General features: G+C 35.4%; 3 protein-coding genes and 1 long non-coding RNA gene across 13 annotated transcripts; 2 read left to right on the top strand and 2 right to left on the bottom strand.

Moving 5' to 3' along the window:
• Window positions 1-854: 854 nt before the first annotated feature.
• Window positions 855-7315, bottom strand: LOC136997255 (transcriptional regulator ATRX homolog). Of its 5 annotated transcripts, none has more exons than XM_067347788.1 (7): window positions 7106-7307; window positions 4224-4414; window positions 3757-4131; window positions 3628-3666; window positions 3306-3482; window positions 3111-3230; window positions 855-1006 (listed from the first exon to the last, which is right to left on the bottom strand). In XM_067347788.1, the coding sequence occupies exons 2-7, from the start codon at window positions 4393-4395 to the stop codon at window positions 1002-1004; spliced, it is 888 nt and encodes a 295-aa protein (XP_067203889.1). In that variant the 5' UTR covers window positions 4396-4414; window positions 7106-7307; the 3' UTR covers window positions 855-1001. The 5 variants fall into 5 exon arrangements, with proteins under 5 accessions (XP_067203889.1, XP_067203888.1, XP_067203885.1 ...); XM_067347787.1 differs by lacking the exon at window positions 855-1006 and adding an exon at window positions 1249-3017 and having other exon boundaries at window positions 7106-7315; XM_067347784.1 differs by lacking the exon at window positions 855-1006 and having other exon boundaries at window positions 1249-3230; window positions 7106-7315.
• Window positions 7316-8589: 1274 nt separating this feature from the next.
• On the top strand, window positions 8590-10405 carry LOC136997257 (probable serine/threonine-protein kinase DDB_G0283337). 5 transcript variants are annotated; one of them, XM_067347791.1, is made up of 5 exons: window positions 8590-8723; window positions 9003-9094; window positions 9316-9548; window positions 9654-9998; window positions 10108-10405. In XM_067347791.1, the coding sequence occupies exons 1-5, from the start codon at window positions 8718-8720 to the stop codon at window positions 10266-10268; spliced, it is 837 nt and encodes a 278-aa protein (XP_067203892.1). In that variant the 5' UTR covers window positions 8590-8717; the 3' UTR covers window positions 10269-10405. The 5 variants fall into 5 exon arrangements, 4 of the variants coding, with proteins under 4 accessions (XP_067203892.1, XP_067203891.1, XP_067203893.1 ...); XM_067347790.1 differs by having other exon boundaries at window positions 8595-8723; window positions 9034-9094; XR_010888070.1 differs by having other exon boundaries at window positions 8625-8643; window positions 9034-9094.
• A 1310-nt stretch (window positions 10406-11715) lies between these two features.
• On the top strand, window positions 11716-12530 carry LOC136997260 (uncharacterized). Its single transcript, XR_010888071.1, has 2 exons — window positions 11716-11983; window positions 12163-12530. It is a non-coding gene; the product is annotated as an uncharacterized lncRNA (long non-coding RNA).
• LOC136997259 (uncharacterized) lies at window positions 12310-13799 on the bottom strand. 2 transcript variants are annotated; one of them, XM_067347794.1, is made up of 5 exons: window positions 13554-13799; window positions 13250-13376; window positions 12907-13128; window positions 12575-12738; window positions 12310-12464 (listed from the first exon to the last, which is right to left on the bottom strand). In XM_067347794.1, exons 1-5 carry the CDS (start codon window positions 13563-13565, stop codon window positions 12435-12437), a joined length of 555 nt encoding a protein of 184 aa, XP_067203895.1. In that variant the 5' UTR covers window positions 13566-13799; the 3' UTR covers window positions 12310-12434. The 2 variants fall into 2 exon arrangements, with proteins under 2 accessions (XP_067203895.1, XP_067203896.1); XM_067347795.1 differs by having other exon boundaries at window positions 12536-12738; window positions 13554-13797.
• Between the last annotated feature and the right edge of the window lie 8760 nt (window positions 13800-22559).

Here is a 22559-nt window from a genome sequence, read left to right as displayed (position 1 = left end):
ATATATACATACAAAAAATGAAAATATATAATTCAATAATGCTACTATATAGATTTTCGAAAAACTTATTGAGTAGTATATATAAATAGGAAGTAAATAAATATAATTAATAAAAATAATAATTAATAATTTATTACTTTTTTTCTTGAATGACAATCTTGAGTACATAAAAAATAAAATTATCTTCTTTAATTTAAAATAAAACATTACCTCATTTTTCCGTATTACTCTTTCGACGCGAGTTTTTGTACGACACGACAAAGCAAAAACGAAAGAACGCGAAATCGTATGCAGCTATTCAGTGCTGTGTGTAATTGTGTACACACAATATGTAATCATTATTTATCACAAGAAATAAAAAGATAAAAATAAAAATTTCTTCAAAGAACTGATATTTTGATCTAGACATATATATGATGCGCAGCAGTGAAGTTGATGGCTACGTTGATCTTATATGAGCAAAAAATCAGCAAAAAATAAAAATAAATCCAGATTATAATAAAATTCAAAGGTTTAGAAAATAAGATAATTGTTCTTAGAAAAAAATAAAAAAAACAATCTTCACATGATTATTTACAAAAAAATTTTTTTAAATCATATCAACTGTATTTATTTTTCTTTGGTTACTTGTACTGAACCAACGTGAAATTTTTCATTGAACATGTGTAATATTACACGACGGAATCTTTTTAACAATAGCACCTAAAAAAAAAAATAAATTAGTTTCTATATAATAAATTAGTTTCAAGTATATTACTAAAAACAAGATTTTATATATATATATATATATATATATATATATATATATATATATAAAATTCATTCAAAATTTACATTGAATAGCTGTGAGAATGTTCGTGTCTTGGAGTTTTATTTTTACAGACCCAGAACCTGAATAATTAACAATTCTTGCAAGTGAATTTGAGAATATTTTAGCTAGTAATTTTCCTACAGGTATTGTTTCCTTAATTTTTCCAGTCGGCATCAAAAGAACAAAATAGTCAATCTGAAATAAGTCAATTATAAGTACAAATGCATTTTAAGTACAAATTTCATAATTTATTATACAAGTAAATAATAAAACAAAAAATATTGTTTTACTTTGCACACGTTACAATATGATCTATACCTGAATGTAACATGTGCAATTGAAATTTATTAAAACAAGGAAAAACAGATTTTTAACTTCTTACGCATAAGCATTTTTTTAATTTCCTACATATATATTTATTAATTTCTTAATTGATATTAACTGAACATTTTATTATTCAACATATTATATGTTTATATGTTTATGTTTTAACATACTTTACGTAAATACAAATAAGAGTACATACCGTTGCAAGAAAATTATCATTATTTTTCAAAAAATTATCAAAAGCATAAAAGGCCTTGTAACGATGCAGCCCGCTGCATCGTTACGGCTACGGACCGTCCATCGTCCGTAGCCCACCAAGGGCGCATCGCGCGCCGATAAATTTCCTATCAAAAACAGCGGCGGTCAACCGCCGAAAATCCCCCACACCCGACCGTTCCGAAATTCCGTTTTGTGGGGGACTCGCCGCCGAAACCGCCGATGCTTGCCGATTCGAAATCATTCGGCCGCCAGCCGGGTATAAAAGAGGCCCGGCTGAATGTCTTCTCACCAGACTCTGTTCGCTGATCGACAGCGAACAACCCTGCTACGAGCGTCCTCGTAGTCCCGACCGAGCATACTTGGACTCTATACCTGTGCCAGCACACGAATATCCTCGTGTACCGCCGAGCGTCCTCGGTATTCTTTGATTCCAGGATACGAATATATTCGTATACCCGCCAAGCGTACTTGGTTCCTCTAGGCCACCGAACTTTGTATTGCGGGCATTTCCGCATACCTAGCCAGGTCGCTGTTCTAAATTCCGTCTTCGTACGAGCATCCTCGTACTCCCGCCGAACGTAATCGGCAGCCTAAGTCCGCATACCGCGTTTATTCGCCGGGATTTCATAATTGTAATCCGTCCGGCAAGCAACACCGCGTCGACCAATCCGCGCCGCCGAATAGTCCGCATCGATCTACGATCGAACAGACTCGCGATACTACGAACGCACTCACCGACAAGCGCTCCGTCTTGTACCAACCGTTGCGACACGATCGCCCGCGCTTGCGCTCTCGCCGACCGCACCAGGACGCCTCACGTCATACTAAATAATTATTCCACCGTCGCCTCAAATAATTATTTCATTATTACGATACTTCGCATTTATTTTCACGTATACTTCGCATTTATTTTACGCCGCCTTAAATAATTATTTCACCGCCGCTCGAATAATTATTTCATTTTTGCCGATACCTCGCATTTATTTTCACGTTGCTTTCGCTTTTATTTTGCGCCGCTTTAAAATAATTATTTCACCATTGCTCAAATAATTATTTCGCTTTTGCCGATATCTTGCATTTATTTTCACGTTGCTTTCGCTTTTATTTTGTGCCGCTTAAAAATAATTATTCCACCGTTGCTCAAATAATTATTTTGCTATTGCCGATACTTCGCGGTTATCTTCACGCTACTCTGTATTCATTCCACGCCGCTTTAAAAAACTATTTCGCTATCACTTGTTAATTATTACACCGATATTTGGCTATTTTGTATGCTATTTCAAATTCATCTTGCACACGCTTCGCATGTATGCACGAGCATTGAAGCAGATCATTCGAGACAAACCATATCTACATCTTTCTGAATAAACACTATTTTGTTACATTTATTATAAACGAGCATTTGGTTTATTTGACACACCCCCAACCGACCGAACCTGGATTCCGGCGAGCTACTCCGCGTCCGCCGAAGCTCACACGGTTTCAGCCTCTTCATTTTTAAGGGGTAAATTAGGTAAATCTTTAGGTTTTATGGGTGCTGGATCCTCAGGCAATAATTTTGCATATACTCTTGTAAGTGACATATTAACATGATCTAATTTTCCACTTACTTCCTCTATTTGCTCTATTAAAACTTGTAGCAAAATTTCACATTTTTTATCTAAATTGTTATAATTTTTCAAAAAATGATAATTAAAAGAATTACAGTTTAAAAATATAGCGTTCATGTAGTAAACGAAAATAAATAACTGACCATTCATTGTTGGTATAGATGTCTGAGATAATAATGTCTTAGCGCACAAAGTTTTTTTAGAAGTATTGCAATCAGTTTTAAGAATTCCAGCCTTAGGTAAAATAATTCCATCATTTGAATCTAAATAAAATAACAGAAATATTGAGAAATATTTAATCCTAATTATCAAGAATTAATGAATTGAAATGTACCCACCATTCTCAAACAATGTGTTTTGTGTTAATACACTTGTGTTAGAAAACTCATCTCTGTCACTTATAGAAGATGAATTAATAGACAATGAATCAGTAGATAATGCAATATTTTTTGTAACAACACTAGAATCTATTTCACTGGAATCAATTGCACTGGAATCTATTGCACTATCGACTTCTGCAATTAAATGTATCAAAAAATTAGATAAATAAATAATTAGCAAATTGAAAATAATAATATTGTATAAATATAGATTTAAATAAAGACTAGTCCATTACTGATTATAAAGCACAACAGTGACTAATAATATTAATATTCTTACCATTTCTAAATAAATATGTTAAATTCTGATTACTCACTTCTGCAATATAAAAAACTAATTATTAATAAAAAAGAAATAACAAAGAAATTACAATTAGATTCTAAATTATATGAATAATGGGATACGTGCGAGAACATGAAACATTTGTATTAGTAGGCTGCTTCGCTAATTTAACGATTCTGTTCTTCGATGAATGTTTTAAAGGAAGAAAGCTTGTTTGATGCTGAAGGGCAGAGTAATTTTTTTTCTTCTGTACAAGAGTCCTAACTGTCTCTTTAATTTTTTGTACGTTTGATATTTCATCCTCATCACTATCAGAATTCGTAATTCTGCTTAATTTCTTTTTTATTACTTGTGGAGATTCATCAGACTCCTCTGGATCGTACAAACGTTTTGTCTTACGTTTTTTTCTAGGCCCTTCCAAATCAGTCTCTCCTGCTGCAGTGTCAAGATTACTATTATCTTCAGCTAATTTACATGCTCTGCGGGCACTGTGATATTTATCTAAAAAGACAGAACAAATATAATTATAACTTGAAGAGTTTATCCAAATTTAGTCAAAACATTATTGTTCTCTTTTAAAAACTATGACATACCATATGCATACATAACTGTGACTGGATAATTATTAAATTCAGAGGTAGGTTTTGACAAACCCATAATTAATCTTGTAATTTTTTCAGTAGAGAATTTCTTAGGCGGCCATTTGCACGATAATTTATCTTTACCATGAAAAGGGCACAACTGCCACAGTTTCTTCTTCTTCATTAAATTTTACAACAACATACTGAAAATTAATTGAACATTTTATATATTTCAGAAAAATGCAATAAAACATGAAAAATATAAAATTATATTTTTAACATTTTATTACCTCTCCAGTAAAAAATAATATTTGCTTCTTTATTTTAATTTATTGCAATTTATTGTTAGTAAAATAAACAAATTGCTTCCAATAATTTAATAAATAAAATTTATAAATTTAATGAAAAAAAAATTTATAAATCTTTTTACAAAAAAATATAAAATATAAATACAATATTTAAAAAATATTTTAATTTTCATCAATCAAAATCAACCATAGGAATACACAGAATTCCCTCTAGAAGAGGAATGGTCACACATTTGGCTTTTACATGCGATAAATTCCAATATTGACGTCTTCTCTCTTTCTCTTTAACTTTATATATGCTAAGAAAAGATGATGGCAGGGGAAAATCATAAAAATTTTCTGTTTGAATTTTTTTCCTACCAAGATTACACCTCGCACGGTACTTATAATATTTGATAAGAACACAACTTCTCCAAAAATAGTAGTAAAACAATTATTTGGCTCATTACTGTTGAAGGTCATTCCTTTCCATATTAGTTCTGTGAATTGTTCATCCTTAAAAATTTCTGATCTTTTTTCATAACGGTCTTTTAAGACAGGTTTATATGAGTTGGATAAAATATTTTCAACTAATACACCTCCTGTTTCGGAATCACGATTGACTAGTTGCTGAAGTGGTTTATAATTTGATCGAAGTACTCCTTTAATGACACCCAAATAATTTTCATATGGGAAAGCACTAAACGATTCTAGAGTACCATAGTTTTTACATTCTTCAGCAAGATGACCAATAGAATGTACATTGTAAACAAGAAAATCACGACCCAAGGTACGAGCAGCATGACTGATAAATTCTTTTAATAGATAATCAGCAACATGATTTAAATTATGATTAAAAATAGAACTTGATAATATATATATAGCTGAATGAAGCAATAAAAAGATGTGATAAATATTTTGAGGAAACTGGTCTTTAAATACTTTAATACCATCATAAAGTAGACACCGTCTAAATTCTGTACCTTTCCACTTTGTTCTACTATCACGATTCCCCAGACTTCTAGGTTTGCGATTGAATTTTTTAGGAAAATACTGAGCAATTTCATTTAAATTATTATTAATCCTCATTACATTATCTCTTGGAAGTCTGCAGTGGGTTCGTCTCTCAATTAGATAAGATAAAAACCGTTTAAAAACTCCTAAATATACAAGGTGCATAGGATCTAATCGAAACTGAGATACCATTCCAGTATTAATATTTTCCAGAGAAGAATTGCCATTATGATGACCTGGATTTTTTCTTCTTCTAAAACTGTCATCTGTTCGCAACTCACAGTTCACATTCTCAAATATAATCCTATTATGAAATCATTCACCTTCTACTGTACATTTCTCACATGCAAATGGAGAATTATGTGGCACGCATTGCTTTATAAAGCTACGAGCTTGTGCATCCAAAATATAATTTCTAATACAAAATGGAAATACTGTTCCATTACATTCAAAACCACTTTCTGTAAGTTCTGCTACTTCAACAATGTAATTATGGAGATAAAGATCTAAATTATTTGGCTTTCCTGTACCAAAAAAGACACCAATAATAAATGGATATTTTTGATGTGCAAATCTTCCGAGTATTGGCCAAAATTGCTTACTGGAATCTTTTTGAAGGAGTATTCCATCTATATTCACATCCATGATAATCTGGCCATTATTAATTAGATACTGATGATTTATTCTCTGTTTAATGTTATGCCTGATACCTTTGTACCACATCTGTCCTGTCCCAACAACTTGCAAAGAAACTTTACGTGGAGTTTTGAGAAGAGTTTTATATGATTTGGGAAGAAAATGTAAAATAGGTTTAAATAATTTCAAAATTTCATCTACTTTTCTCTTAAACACATTATAAAGTCCCCATTTTTTGAGTCCTGTCAAAATATATGTCTTTATCTCTTCTTCATTTTGAAAAACATTTTGAGTTACAATCTCATTTTCAAATTCATTGCAATTAATGTTTTCGTGGTTGTCATAATTGATCCATGCATTATTATTGTTAACATTCCTACCATATTCAATGTTATCATTACAAAACATTTCATCATTGATATTCATAGAATACTGTTGGGGAATGACATTAACACCATCATTGGAAGGATCACATTTTGAAAAGCTCGTTCCAGTTTCATTATATTGAAGCCCTTAATTTACATCAAACTCAAGCTCTTGATGTACATCAATATTTTTTGCCTTTAAACGGATAAAAGCTTCATAAATTCTATTTTTTGCCCTGATTTTATACTTACGAGAAACTTTCTTTTTCAAAAAAGATGACTGCAAGAGGATAATATTGAACAAAACATTTAAAAAACTATATAAAATACACACAAGATTAATTGTTTCAGCTCTTTAGAATATATATCTAAGCTAATCATATAAATCAATTTTGTTGTTACAATGTGTTCTGTATTTACTGGATAGATTTATTAATTATCTATTTATTAATTAGCAAAATATATATATTTGTCTTTGCTAATTCTTTGCTAATATATATATTTATTTTGCCGGTATATAAGCGTAAACATATTCTAACCTTAAAAATATAAATCATTTATAAGTGTTAAATATCATAAATGTTATACTTACTGGTTTATTCATGATAACTGTTTATTCACTCGCACAATCGTGATGCAAGATAAATAAAGATTTTTTTTCACTTTTTTAAGGCACTTTGAGATGCTACTTTCGTTGTTCGAGCCGTATATTTACACTGAAACGACGTACTTTGACACGAATAACAATAAATTGCACGAAAGACATTGCGCATGCGCAATTCATCATGCAAGTCATATTCTTATCATGATAATGGCTTAGTTTACACCGATTGTTTAGGGTGCGTTCCACTTAACGCCCGCAACGCTCCTAGAATCATTTTATCCTCGTTTAACTTTTGATGAAAAACAAGGATAAAATGATCCTAGGAGCGTTGCGGGCGTTAAGTGGAACGCACCCTTAGTACGCGTACCAAATACTAATAGCGTTTTCGATTATACAGAATTTGAACGACCCAAGATTGGTTAATGACGTCATTGCAACCTCTCCACCAATGAAAGACTTGCATTTATAGTAAAATAGTGATTGATCAACCCTAGATCGTTCAAACCCCGTTTATTCGAAAACGCTATAAATCTGCTTCTCCAATAGGTATAAATCGTTTAGTGTAAAATCTACACCAATCAAAGAAGCTGATTTAGTACTTGGTACGCGTATTAAACAATCGGTGTAAACTAAGCCTATATCATTTTTGCTAAAAAGAATTTTTATATCCATATACCATCATATTTAAGTCCTAACATACAATTATGAATATCGAAAATAATCTAAGTTCAAATTATCGTGAACGAAGCCAAATACGAGGCTAAATTTCAAAATCATAATTTGATCAATTTTCTGTCATGATCAAAATATGACTTTTAATAGTCATTATGATGTCATTTTGATAGTATTGTGATTTTCTGTTCTCCTTGGGGCTTGATCTCGTTTCATACGATTATGATAATCAACACTTTTTGTAACATATAAACAAGAATGTTGTTGATATAACATTAATAAAATTTTAACATTTTCCTTATTATCCATTTTTTATTATAAAAAAAGTTTTTTCTGAAAATCAATTTTATATATTATTATACTTTTCTTGAAAAATAATATGTATATATAGGTTATAATATATTTCTAATGTCTAATTTAATCTGCATTAAAGCTTATGGCTTAGTTTACATCGATTGTTTAGTACGCGTACCAAATACTAAATCTGCTTCTTTGATAGGTATAAATCGTTTAGTGTAAAATCTACACCAATCAAAGAAGCAGATTTAATACTTGGTACGCGTATTAAACAATTGGTGTAAACTAAGGCAATAATAACTACTTATGTAAATCTTATTAATTATTAATCTTATTAATTTATTTTATTTAAGAATTATATTTCTCTTATTTTTTCAATTCTATAATTACTTACTAAAATATTATTTATATTGTTTACAGTGGGTGTTTACGATAATTCAAGTTCGAGTTAGTTTCACTAGGACCGAAAAATGAGATAGACATAACCATCTAGAACCTTTATGATTCATGACAACTCGACGCTGTCTTGTATTGCTTGAGTTAAATTCATTGAATTTGTTGAGTTTATTGAGCAAATTTTATTGTAATAGAAAAATGTCAACTGCAAATCAGTCTATGAAAGAAACAAATAATGTTGGTATGTATGTTGGTATACTTTTTTAATAAATTAATAATAATATAATTAATAATAATAATAAATGACACTTTTCTATTACAATAAAATTTGCTCAATAAACTCAATAAATTCAATGAATATAACTCAAGCAATACAAGACAGCGTCGAGTTGTAATGAATCATAAAGGTTCTAGATGATTATGTCTATCTCATTTTTTGGCCCTAGTGAAACTAACTCGAATTTGAATTATCGTAAACACCCATCGTTAACACCCATTATAAACAGGTTATAAATTTTAGACAGATTTTAATTTGTACAAAATGCCTACAGTTTGTAGTGTGAAAGGATGCAAAAGTTCTTGGAAGAAACATTTACGTATAACATTTCATAGGTAAGTATTAATCTTTTAGATTGATTAAAGAGTTTACTTTAAATAACTAAAGTTTTTATTATTTTTAGTATTGTAGAGAGTATTTATATAATTTTTAATATTTAAGTTAAGATTTATTTGTTTTATAACATTAATAATATAAATGTACAATATTTTTTGGCCAAAACTTTTTATACTATTTACTTTTAGAAATTAAATGTGTTCTAATAATATAATTTTAGATTTCCATCGTCAAATGAAAAATATTTCCATTATTGGATTGCGACTGCTGGAAGAGAGGATTTAGTTTCTTTTTTAAATGCAAGAATATGTAGTTTACATTTTACAAATAATGATTATTTTAATGATACAAAGCATGTTGGCAAAAATTTTTTAAAACCTTATACATTCCCAACTCAACATGTACATAAAAATATTGTCCAATTGTTAGCTAAAGCAGATGAAATTAACGAAAGTGAGTAACATTATTTTATGTATTAAAATTTTTTATTTATTATTAAGTATACTAAGCATACATTACATTCAGTAATAAACAAAATAATACAAATATTTATTATAGATAATAATAAAGACCTGCCTATTATTAATGAAGAACGAACAACGACAAACAATCAAAATGATAAAGAAAAAGTAGTGACTAATCAGAATGATATGTTCATTGATGAGGAACAAACAACAACAAACAGTCAAAATAATAAAGAAGAAATTAATCAGAACAATATGCTCATTGATGAGGAACAAACAACAACAAACAGTCAAAATAATAAAGAAGAAATTAATCAGAACAATATGCTCATTGATGAGGAACAAACAGCAACAAACAGTCAAAATAATAAAGAAGAAATTAATCAAAACGATATGCTTATTGATAAGGAACAAAGTGTTTCTTCTGTGATATCAAAATGTATGTACAAATTTTTTGTAATTTAAAAACAATTTTATAATAGTTATTATTTATTATGTATTAAAATTATACATTTTATAATTATTTAATTATTTTTAATATATTACAGATATAAATTGTGAGAAGTTAAAAGTACAAAATAAAATGTTACAACACAATATAACAAATTTAGAAATATCACAAGAAAAACGATTAGAACAACAAGCAAACATGTTTCATATAATTATTAATAAAAACAAAGCTGAATTAAAAAAAAACATAGAATTTTAAAGGAAAAAAAATAAAGCTTTAACTAAAAGTGTACAACGTAAAGAGACAAATATTAAAACCTAGAGTTTATTATGTAATTAGAGATGAATGTTATACATAACATATATCTTGTTCAATATATTATACCTATATCCTGTCTTGTGTGCCTACTGTTAAATAAGTTTGCTATATTTGTGTGTGTATACTAATATATATATATATATATATATATATATATATATATATATATATATATATATATTTATTTATTTATTTTTTATTAAAATATATATTGTTTTTTTTTTAACAAATGTTTTTTTTTTTATATAAAGATATTAAATCTTTATTAAATTTCTTTCAAAATTGCATTATTACTTTATAATTGTGTAAACATTGCTAACTAAATATAGCTAAAATAATTGTTTTAAATATTTAACTTTTTAACTTAAAAATTATATATCTTTACTATAAACATTTTTGATTTTGTCTGTTTTTCAATATACTGCATATTTTAAGAATATTTTTTACATTATTTTATTTTTAGGAGCTAATTTTTTACTTAAAAGATGAGAAAAGTTGCATATTACTTTAAAATTTTATTATAATATTATATATACAAGTTTCATACTTATATGTGTACAGATTATACATAACATCAACCAATGATTACTTTCTACGCTGTCTACCAATGTTACGCATGCGCGAAAGTTTAGTACATAGATTTTGGGGCTATTGGCCGGAGCACAGACTTTTGCATAAAGCATAATGCATAAGCATAAGGAAATTGATTGGTCCATTTCCTTATGCATTTGCTTATGCTTATATATAGACCAATCAATTTCCTTATGCTTATGCATTACGCATTATGTAAAAGCTTGTGCTCTCGGCTTATGTATTTAAAGCAAGTTAGCGATCTAGTTATAATATAGATATCTGTGGGTGCATCACTTGATGATATCTATAAACCATTGAACTATGGGCGGTATTCATAGTCCGTTCTTATATTCAAGATCGTCTTAGGCCGGCGTCACATAGAACCCGTAATCCGTAATCCGCACCGAAAGTCCGCAAAAGTTACTAGGGATTGCGTCCGTAACGTTACGTATGTTTTTTCTCCTTGTGTCCCATGGAGCCGTAAATACACACGTAACGGTATTACTATTTTTTATTTAACAAATTATAATTGTTTATTTGTATTTTATTCATAAGAAAACTACAGAATATATTATAATTTTAACAAAAATTTTAATTAAATCGTCAAATTTAGTTAAATAAATAAAATTAAAAAAAGCATTACTAGTAATAACTAGTAACTTTTAGTAACTTTTACGGAAATTTCATGGAATTACGGCTCCATGGGACACAAGGAGATAAAACACACGTAACGTTACGGACGCAATCCCTAGTAACTTTTGCGGACTTTCGGTGCGGATTACGGATTACGGGTTCTATGTGACGCCGGCCTTAGGGTGCATCCCGACGAAGGAAGAAATAGCGGAACGGAACAGTAGCGGAAAAGAAACTAGATGGAAAGTAGCCAATCAGAATGATTCCGTTTCAATTCCGTTCCGCTTTTTAACCACTGGGTTCCCCATGGCACGGAACTGTTACGGAACGGAAAAATTTCTAACCTATCGACATGAAAAATTCGCGAAGTGTCCGTTTGTTTATTCGTTTTGCAACGTACGTGCATTTTGGAAGCTGTTGGAAGGAAATAAAAAGCAATGTCGTCATCGGTACGTTATTATTGTATAAAAATAAAATATATATATTAAAACACTATGTGTATGTTTTCACATAAATTCAATTATTTAACATGAAACTCATAAAATAGATTAGGTTAAGTTGTTCTTATAATATATAATAGAAATTTAAAAAACAGATACAATTGTATGTAATATATTTTATTGATTAGGAGAAATTCAAATGTGGATATTGTGGCTGGATTATTTGGCGTGATAAAAGTGATAAAAGTGATCCTCTTTTTTTCTGCAACAAAAAAATATATAAATTAATTATTATTCATTCGCTAATGTAAGTTGCGTATAATAAACATTCATACTTCGTGATTTCGGTAAGACTGGAGACAGTGATGTGGAAGTATTATCATCAGTGATAGGAGTCAGAACATCATCCACGCTGCTTGTTGATGTGGAAGGAATGCTGTTGCAACTTGAAGCTTGCTCTTCACACATTGATCTTAAAGACGTTACGGTTCTGAAATAAATGTTAGGATGTTATTACTATATAATTATTATCAATAAAACTACCACTATTCTTGAACTTACTGTCGATATTCCAACATATCATTTAAAAAAATTCATTACATTGTAGTGACGAAAGGACGGTTTCATTTCATATTTTTTTGATATACCAGCCGCACCACTTTTTTGCACAATACTTTGTTTTTTTTTAAATATATTTCTTGCTTTCCTATAACAATCTTTTAAATAGGTCCATCGTTTTTCCGCTTCAGTAGCGGTATATAAACCTACAACACATAATGTAATTAAAAAATATATTTAAATGTGTAATACTTGTTTTATATATACATATGTGTGCGTGTGTGTTTGCTTATATACAGAAAACCTTGCAAATAAATATATATATAAGTAAATAAATATAAATAAATATATAAATAAATAAATATAAATACTACCTTTCAAACGTACGCTGACTTCTTGCCATAAGCTGTCTTTTTGTTTCCTTCCTCGCTCTTTCACCGGTATGCGAAAATCATATAATGCTGGTCTTTCTTTTACTGCACTTATTAAATCTTCATCTAGTTTATCGATATCAATGTGTTCCTCAAGATTTTCATCAATATTTTCTTTCTCGTAGGTACTTTCTTCAATAGTGCTATTTCCACCAGTCTCATTCTCTACATGCCAATTAATTAAATTAATGACAGTTCTTAATTAATTAAATGAATGACAGTTCTTAAAAAATAAATAATAGTTTGTTGAATATATTGCCTCTTTTGTAGACACAAATATACGTACCATTTCTAAAAAGATTTTTATCCTTATCCATTAATAATTCTTTACACTTTCCAAAGCAACCATGTGAAATCTGTCCACTTTTATCACGCCAAATAATCCAGCCACAATATCCACATTTGAATTTCTCCTAATCAATAAAATATATTACATACAATTGTATCTGTTTTTTAAATTTCTATTATATATTATAAGAACAACTTAACCTAATCTATTTTATGAGTTTCATGTTAAATAATTGAATTTATGTGAAAACATACATAGTGTTTTAATATATATATTTTATTTTTATACAATAATAACGTACCGATGACGACATTGCTTTTTATTTCCTTCCAACAGCTTCCAAAATGCACGTACGTTGCAAAACGAATAAACAAACGGACACTTCGCGAATTTTTCATGTCGATAGGTTAGAAATTTTTCCGTTCCGTAACAGTTCCGTGCCATGGGGAACCCAGTGGTTAAAAAGCGGAACGGAATTGAAACGGAATCATTCTGATTGGCTACTTTCCATCTAGTTTCTTTTCCGCTACTGTTCCGTTCCGCTATTTCTTCCTTCGTCGGGATGCACCCTTAAGCACGAACTTATATTCGCTCTCTTCGTCAGACACAATCTATGTGTGACGAAGAGAGCGAATATAAGTCCGTGCTTAAGACGATTTTAAATATAAGAACGGACTATGAATACCGCCCTATATACCATACTGGAACGAGCACAGGCTACCCCCTCCATTTGACAAAACGGTCAGACAAGGCAGTGACTCGGTACCGGATTTCTCTTTCTATCTCGTCTACTCTCGACTAACAGTAGTTGTGAACACGTGACCAAAACTGTTGGTTAGATAGAGAGATCCGGGTCCGAACAGCTATCTCCATCTGACCGGTCGAGAACAAAGGCGTGCTCGTTCCAGTATGGTATATATTTCAATGCTATAAACCAACTTGGCAATGGGTGTTTACGATAATTCAAGTTCGAGTTAGTTTCACTAGGGGCGGTATTCATAGTCCGTTCTTATATTCAAGATCGTCTTAAGCACGAACTTATATTCGCTCTCTTCGTCAGACACAATCTATGTGTGACGAAGAGAGCGAATATAAGTCCGTGCTTAAGACAATCTTAAATATAAGAACGGACTATGGGCGGTATTCATAGTCCGTTCTTATATTTAAAATCGTCTTAAGCACGGACTTATATTCGCTCTCTTCGTCACACATAGATTGTGTCTGACGAAGAGAGCGAATATAAGTTCGTGCTTAAGACGATCTTGAATATAAGAACGGACTATGAATACCGCCCTATGAATACCGGCCTAGGACCGAAAAATAAGATAGACATAACCATCTAGAACTTTTATGATTTATGACAACTCGACGCTGTCTTGTATTGCTTGAGTTAAATTCATTGAATTTGTTGAGTTTATTGAGCAAATTTTATTGTAATAGAAAAATGTCATTTATTATTATTATTAATTATATTATTATTATAAAATTATATTTTATATTTATATTATTATTATTAATATAATAGAAAGGCATAGAGAGCCGTCGCGGGATGTTAGTGCGAAATTATAGTTTTTCTTAAAGAAATTAATTTGTTAGTCTACGTGAGACAGTTAAATTTGTACACCGATCTCTGGTTCGAGATACTTAAAGTGTACGAAAATTTTAGTACATTGTCCTCACATATGGAGAATCAGTATGTACTGATAGGAATTATTAGAAAGAAGGGAATAGAGAAAAAATATCAGTATTTTCTTAAAGAAATTAATTTGTTAGTCTACGTGATATTTATACGTCTGATATTTTTTCTCTATTCCCTTCTTTCTAATAATTCCTATCAGTACATACTGATTCTCCATATGTGAGGACTATGTACTGTGACGTGACGCTTTTCGAGCGCCGTCACAAGGGCGATAGCCCGGCCGAGGAAGCAAAGAGTCCTGGTGTTGCTCCTCGCGTGGAGAGAGCAACCCGCGAGACTCCACAATTTGTACGCGTTGTTTGTATTGTCATTCCCGTTTTATGTCATTAATATCGTTTTTAAATTGTAAGACGAGACCCCGTGCGGGCGGCGTTGCGTGTTTTGTGCCTCAGGGCGAAGATGCAGCATCGCCAGGAAGACCGGACGCCGAGGGATCATCGACGGGTGTCACGCGTCAGTGACCCCACGGCATAAGGTCAGGTACCGCGATCCCGTCGCCTCCGCCATCCAAGCCCTATCTAACTCCGCTTTGGTTTCAGCCACAGAGTCTAAGAAACGCAGAAACACGCAGCAGCGGACCTCGCCCGGCTGCAGACGGCGCCGGGGACCCCGAAGATGCTGCACCCGGAAGGACCGGAGTATGGCCCGGCCAGCCTAACCAGTCTCTTCCGGGAACATCGACTCATCGACACGTTAACGGCCGAAAGATTTGAGGAAACCACAGAGAGCGGAGGGGGGCGTCCTGGATGAACTGTGGGCGGTTCTCAGGGGCCCCCCTTTTCGGAAAATCGGCAGGATGCGCAGGAAGGCGACGCGGACTTGGAGAGGACCTACGTGCAGAGCCGAGAAGAGCCACTGTTCGGTGTGCCGCAAGTGCGTGAGGACGACACCCAGGACTCAGCCCAACGACACCGAAGACGCCGAAGACGCCGAAGACGTCCACTCATTGTAAGCCGCCTCTCGGGTAGCCGTAGAGTTCCGTCCGGTTATGGCTGGTAGCGTGAATTATTTCTGTATTTTGTGTCTCACAACATTAACCATAGTTTTGATACCGTGAGCGCTCAATTACGCTCAATTACCGCATGTCCAGCCGGCTCCGGATATCGCGTAAAAAGTCTCTCCGACTTGCGGGAATTAAGTGCCGACAGTCTCTTCTCGTTACCGTTTCGTTTGTCGTTCGTTTCGTTACCGTACCGTTCTACCGTTACCGTTCTTTTAAAATTACCGATTGTTACCGTCTTTCTGTCGCATTACTACCGTACCGGAAGTACCGTGGGTGAATGTCCGCGGGCGGATTTTGGTTCGGGAACGTTCTCCGCGAGATTGCGGTTACCGTAAAGTTAGCGTCTCGGCGAGAAACGGGAAAACCCGCGAAAAATAGCCGTTCCGCAGCATTTCATTTCTGGCCGTTAGGTTACCGTCGTTTAGAGTATATTTATTTGGCCTTCACCGGCCGTATCAGATGATCAAAACATAAGTCCTTCGTTGGCTGTATATAGTCGGATCAGCGGCGAATTATCGCAATCGCGTTCCCGAGATTTGATGTAGGCATCGAACTCGATTCTCGTTACCGAATTTATAGAGCAAAAGGCCCTACCATCGTATCAACCTATTTCCGCCGTATCGGCTCCGGCCGAATAGTTTAAGCATCTTTACCCTTGTAAACTAAATCACTGAAATACATCATTGTTAACTGTTAATTATTGGGCTTGTTCGTTTTAGCTACACTGGGGCTGCTCTGGGTCTGCTCTACACAGGATAATACAGGACAGATAAATAGTTTGTCCTGTATTATCTTGTTTAGAGCAGACCCAGAGCTGCCCCAGTGCAGTTAAAACGAACAAGCCCATTGAGTTATCCTTGCGTTAGCCTCTCACTCCAGATATCTAACGTTAAGTAAAAGAACTGCGCCCCTCTGCCATATACTGAGCGGGGAGCGGCCGAGCAATTTTGTGAACAGTTAAAGTTACCGATACCGCGGTGCGATTACTCGCACCTGGCGCCCATTTCCGGTTACCGATATCGCGTGAGTTACCTTGCTCCCGAATTTTGTGGAGTACCGCGAGTTACCGAATCGTGCAGTTATTGCCGATTTTGCGAGTTATTTTGCTCCCGACGAGCGTGGAGTACCGCGAGTTACCGAATCGTGCAGTTATTGCCGATTTCGCGAGTTACCTTGCTCCCGACGAGCGTGGAGTACCGCCAGTTACCGAATCGAGCATCTGCTTCCGATACCGTAAGTTACCGAATCGAGCATTTATTGCCGATACCGCGAGCTACCGATTTCCATTGGGCGTGCTCCCTCGGATCTGGCGTGATTCCGAGGCCAGTTCACGTCGCAGTACTAAAATTTTCGTACACTTTAATAGCGTTTTCGAATAAACGGGGTTTGAACGATCTAGGGTTGATCAATCACTATTTTACTATAAATGCAAGTCTTTCATTGGTGGAGAGGTTGCAATGACGTCATTAACCAATCTTGGGTCGTTCAAATCCTGTATAATCAAAAACGCTATAAGTATCTCGAACCAGAGATCGGTGTACAAATTTAACTGTCTCACGTAGACTAACAATTTAAATTTCTTTAAGAAAAATTATAATTTTGCACTAACATCCCGCGACGGCTCTCTATGCCTTTCTATTATATTAATTGATTGTTATCATTTGAGCCATTCCTTTATATGTGTTAAATTATTATTATTATATTATATTATTATATTATATTATATGTTATTATATTATATTATATTATTATTATATTAATTATATTATTATTAATTTATTAAAGAGGTATACCACAACAAACATACCAACATTATTTGTTTCTTTTATAGACTGATTTGCAGTTGACATTTTTCTATTACAATAAAATTTGCTCAATAAACTCAATAAATTCAATGAATTTAACTCAAGCAATACAAGACAGTGTAAGTTATAGCTACGGTCGACCGATAGGAGGCGCAAATATGCACTAAGCGATACACAGGGTCGCAAGATATCGACTCTCGATAGATCGAGAGTTAACGGATCGATCTATGCGCGCGCCACCGGATCCGCCGAAGGATCGAGAACGATCCGGAATCTTCCCCAGGAGCAGGATTATCCGAAGAGAAATCCGGTAAAGCACTCTGTAAAGAACCGGCGATAGAGTCAGTCGCGTTTAGAGTCGTCGATAATTGTCGTGAGAATAGATTTAGTCGAGTCGAGCGATATGCAGTGTAAAATGTATTAAGGCAAAGTAATAAAGGCCATTCTTCTTTCTGGTAAAAGTGATTTATTCATACACCGCGTTTACATTATTATTGCTGTCGGTAGCCAATCGGAGCACGTGGTTTAAATTAATAAGGCTAACGGACATTTTGAACGAGAGAACTCAGTGCTCCGACCGTTACAAATTATTGCTAAAAAGACTAGCTGGATTCTTGTCCAACCGGGTCGAGCCGCTTGTCGATTAAAACTAGTCGGAGAACTTTCAGTATTAAATTCAGAAGTGGGATTACGGGCTCAAAAACCCGCGTCGTGTCGGATAAGTGAAGTCGGTAAAGAAAAGTTGTCGTGTCGTGTCGAAACGGAGAACGGGCTCCAAAAACCCGCGTCGTGTCGAGAAAGAAACATTGTCGTGTCGTGTCGAGAAGAAAAACGGGCTCAAGAACCCGCGTCGTGCCGAAAAAAGCAAAGACTTAGTCGAGTGAGAGTAAAAGAAAAGAATGCCGAGGACAAGATCGCAAATGGAGCAAGCCGATTTGGAGAAGGCCTCATTGGAGCAACTCCAAAATTATGCGAAACATAACCAGCTTCCGCTGTCGGAGGACCGCGAGGTCCTCATAAAAACAATTTTGGCCCATTGGGAGAAGGCTAAGAGCACGGATGCACCGGCGGAGCCACACGGTGCGTTCGGAGAAGGACCGGTGCCGTCGGCCGCCACGCGGTCAACAGTTGCGGAGCCGTTGACCGCTGGGGTGTTCCGACAAGTTTTCGCTGAGATGACGTCGATGCTGCAGCACCAGCAACAGCAATTTATGGTACAAATTGTTCAACAATTGCAGGCAGCGAGGCCCGCTGCGCCTGCGAGCCGAGCCGAGGAGCCAGTGGCTCCGATAAACAATAATGAAAATTTAAATAGGACGAACTCCGCGGGGTCGTCCTTAAATACAGCTCAACCGATGCAATTGGTGAGCATCGGGAGCGGGCTGCCAGCAGGAAACGCAATTTCCTGGCTAGCCTCGCAAATTCCCGAGTTCGGCGGGTCCGAAGACGATTGTGTGTCGGTGTGGGTGCGACGAGTGGACAGAGTGGCACAAATACACAGTGCAACGGACGGGGTGACCTTACTTGCCGCGTCGAGCAAATTAGTCAAGTTCGCGCGCCAGTGGTACGACATACAGTCGGGACCGGAAATCGAGTCGTGGCAGGGCCTGCGCCTTGAGCTATTAAAGATTTTCGATAGAAAAGTGCCGTTTTATAAAGCTATGCAACGAGTCGAAGCGCGGAAGTGGAACGCGCAAAAAGAAACTTTCGATCAATATTCGATCGCTAAACTCGCGCTTATTAATAAAATGGACTTGCCGGTAAAAGACGCGATCCATCTAATAATCGGTGGAATCACGCAAAACTCAATGAGGGCTATCGCGCTTTCAGTGCCGAATGAAACCTTGGACAGTTTTCTGGAGCGAATGAGAATAATAACCGAGGGCAGTGTCGAGAATGAAAAAAAGACAGTGCCGAGTGCGTCTGTGAAAAACAAAGACGGTGTGTGCCGGAATTGTGGGAGAAAGGGCCACTCACATATGGTGTGCAGAAGCGACGTCGTTTGCTTCTACTGCAAAGTGAAGGGCCACCGCCAGTTCGATTGTCCCGCGCTGAAGGGTCGAGCAGGCGGGAAGTCGTCGTTGCCGAACCAGCCGTCGGCGGCGCGGACAGTAGCAGCTGTTACAGAGGCAGCCCCATCTGAAGTCGATGCTGAATCCGTCGTCGCTGCGGTCATGGAAGTAGAGGGCGCCAGTAGGAGTCTCAGCAAGCCGTTTGCGGTTGTTACAAGTATCTGTAATTTTAATTGCAATTTACGAGCTTTAGTTGATTCAGGGAGTCCTGTTTCATTTATTCGAGAAGAAGTATACCGAGATCTTGTCAAGCCGAGACCGCATAGGTTATTACCGACCATGAAACGGTTTTATAACTTTAGTGGCGTACCATTAAAAATAATCGGAGTCGTGTCAGTCGAATTAACAATTAAGCAATTAAATGATTTAGCACTAGCGGTAGAGTTATATATAATTAGAGAATCAGTTGAATGCGATTTAATTTTAGGAAGAGATTTTATTAGCTTACACAAAATTTCTGTATCATATGATCTTGTCGAGTCGGAGGACAGTCAAATTAACTATAGAGTTAACTTGTTGCAACAGTTGCCGCTTTACGCTGTCGAGAACACGCCGGAAAATCTGGAACAAATAATTGAAAATAATGAGATTGATTTTGACGCCGATGTTAAAAGAAAGTTGAAAAAAACGATTTTGAATATAGAGAGCGAAAATGTCACACCGATTAACGACGACTACAAGGTGCAAGTGCACCTGAGAGATGCGTCAATATATGCATACTCACCGAGACGATTCGCGTATGCGGAACGCATCAAGATCCGAGAGATCACGGACGACCTGATGCGCCGAGGAATTATACAGCCGAGTATCTCGCCATACTGCGCACGCGTGATACCTGTAAGGAAGAAAGACGGACAAATTAGATTGTGTGTGGACCTCAGACCGCTTAATAGTCGAATTATAAAACAAAAATATCCGTTTCCGGTTATTGAGGATTGTCTTTCACGATTGACAAATAAAGCCGTTTTCACGTTGTTAGATCTTAAAGACGGGTTTCACCAGATTCGAGTTCACGAAAATTCAACACAGTATTTTTCTTTTGCGACGCCCGACGGGCAGTATGAGTACACCCGCTTACCCTTTGGCTACTCGGAAGCGCCGGCCGAGTTTCAGAAGCGAGTGATCCAAATCTTGAATCCGCTGATACGTGCCGGGAAAGTGCTGGTGTACATAGACGACATACTGGTCCCGACGGCAACTGTAGAGGAAAATTTAACGGTATTAAAAGAAGTATTGAGCATTTTTAAGTCGTATAATTTTGAGTTAAATTATAAAAAATGTCAATTTCTTAAAAAACAAATAGAATTGCTCGGATACATAATATCTAGTAATGGTATTACACTGAGTCCGAGACACGTAGAGTCGGTTCGTAACTATAAAAAACCAATTAACGCACATGAGGTGCAACGGTTTTTAGGATTAGCCAGCTATTTTCGAAAATTTATTAAAGACTTCGCGATTAAGGCTAGGCCGATACAAGATCTTTTGAAAAAAGACACTGAGTTTAGATTTGATGACAAATGTATTGAGGCGTTCGAATTATTAAAGAAAGAACTCACCTCAGCTCCGGTGTTAGCGTTGTTTGATCCGGCCGCAGAAACTGAGCTGCATACTGATGCGAGCAGCTTAGGCCTCGGTGCAATCCTTCTGCAGCGGCAGAAGCACGGATCCTGGTGCCCGGTGGCTTACTTTAGCAAGACCACCAATGAGGCAGAGCAACGCTATCACAGTTTTGAGTTAGAAATGTTAGCCATTGTACGCGCAGTCGAGAGATTTCATTTATACTTATACGGTTTGCAATTCACAATAGTAACAGATTGCAGCGCGTTAGTATATGCCGTAAACAAAGCTAATCTTAACCCGCGTATTGCGAGATGGACACTCACCCTTCAGAATTATTATTTTCGGATGGTCCATCGGCCGGGAAAGAAGATGGCACACGTAGATGCCCTGAGTCGTTGCGTCGGCTATGTAAACGAGCACCCCATCGAACGCGAGCTGGAATTGAGGCAGCTCACTGATCCTAGAATTAAGGAAATTAGCGATAATTTAGCAGTTAGTGACAGTAATAAATTTATATTGTTCAACGGACTAGTATATAAGAAAACAGAAAATAATAATTGTAGATTCGTCGTACCTGCTTCAATGGAGACGAGTCTGATTAGGGCCCATCATGATGATATGGCTCATTGCGGCCTGACTAAAACATACGAGGGAGTTAGTCGAAACTATTGGTTTCCGTCGATGCGTAAAAAGATTAATGAGCACATTGCAAATTGTGTTACCTGTCTGATGGCGAACGATGCCGTCAATCGTTTTGAAGGGGAGACATCTCTCTACCCCTCGTCGTCGATCCCGCTGGAAGTACTCCACGTGGATCATTTCGGGCCGCTGGAAGAAACGAAAGATCATTTTAAACACATCTTCGTCGTAGTGGATGCGTTCACGCGCTTCACGTGGTTGTGCCCGACGAAATCAACCACGACGCGTGAAGTAACTGATCATTTAAAAAATATCTTTTGTACGTTTGGTAATCCGTCACAAGTAATTTCGGACCGCGGAACGGCGTTCACGTCGAAGGAATTCACGGAATTTACGGAAAAATTCAGAATTAAACACCGCAAAGTTGCCGTGGCTGCGCCTTGGGCGAACGGGAGGGTAGAACGAGTGAATCGCTTCCTAAAGTCCTCGTTGACTAAATTAATCGATTCCGCGTCGCAGTGGAAAG

This window comes from Linepithema humile, chromosome 1 (genome assembly GCF_040581485.1).
Source record: "Linepithema humile isolate Giens D197 chromosome 1, Lhum_UNIL_v1.0, whole genome shotgun sequence".
NCBI lineage: Eukaryota > Metazoa > Arthropoda > Insecta > Hymenoptera > Formicidae > Linepithema > Linepithema humile.
This window is presented reverse-complemented; position numbering and strand designations above follow the sequence as displayed.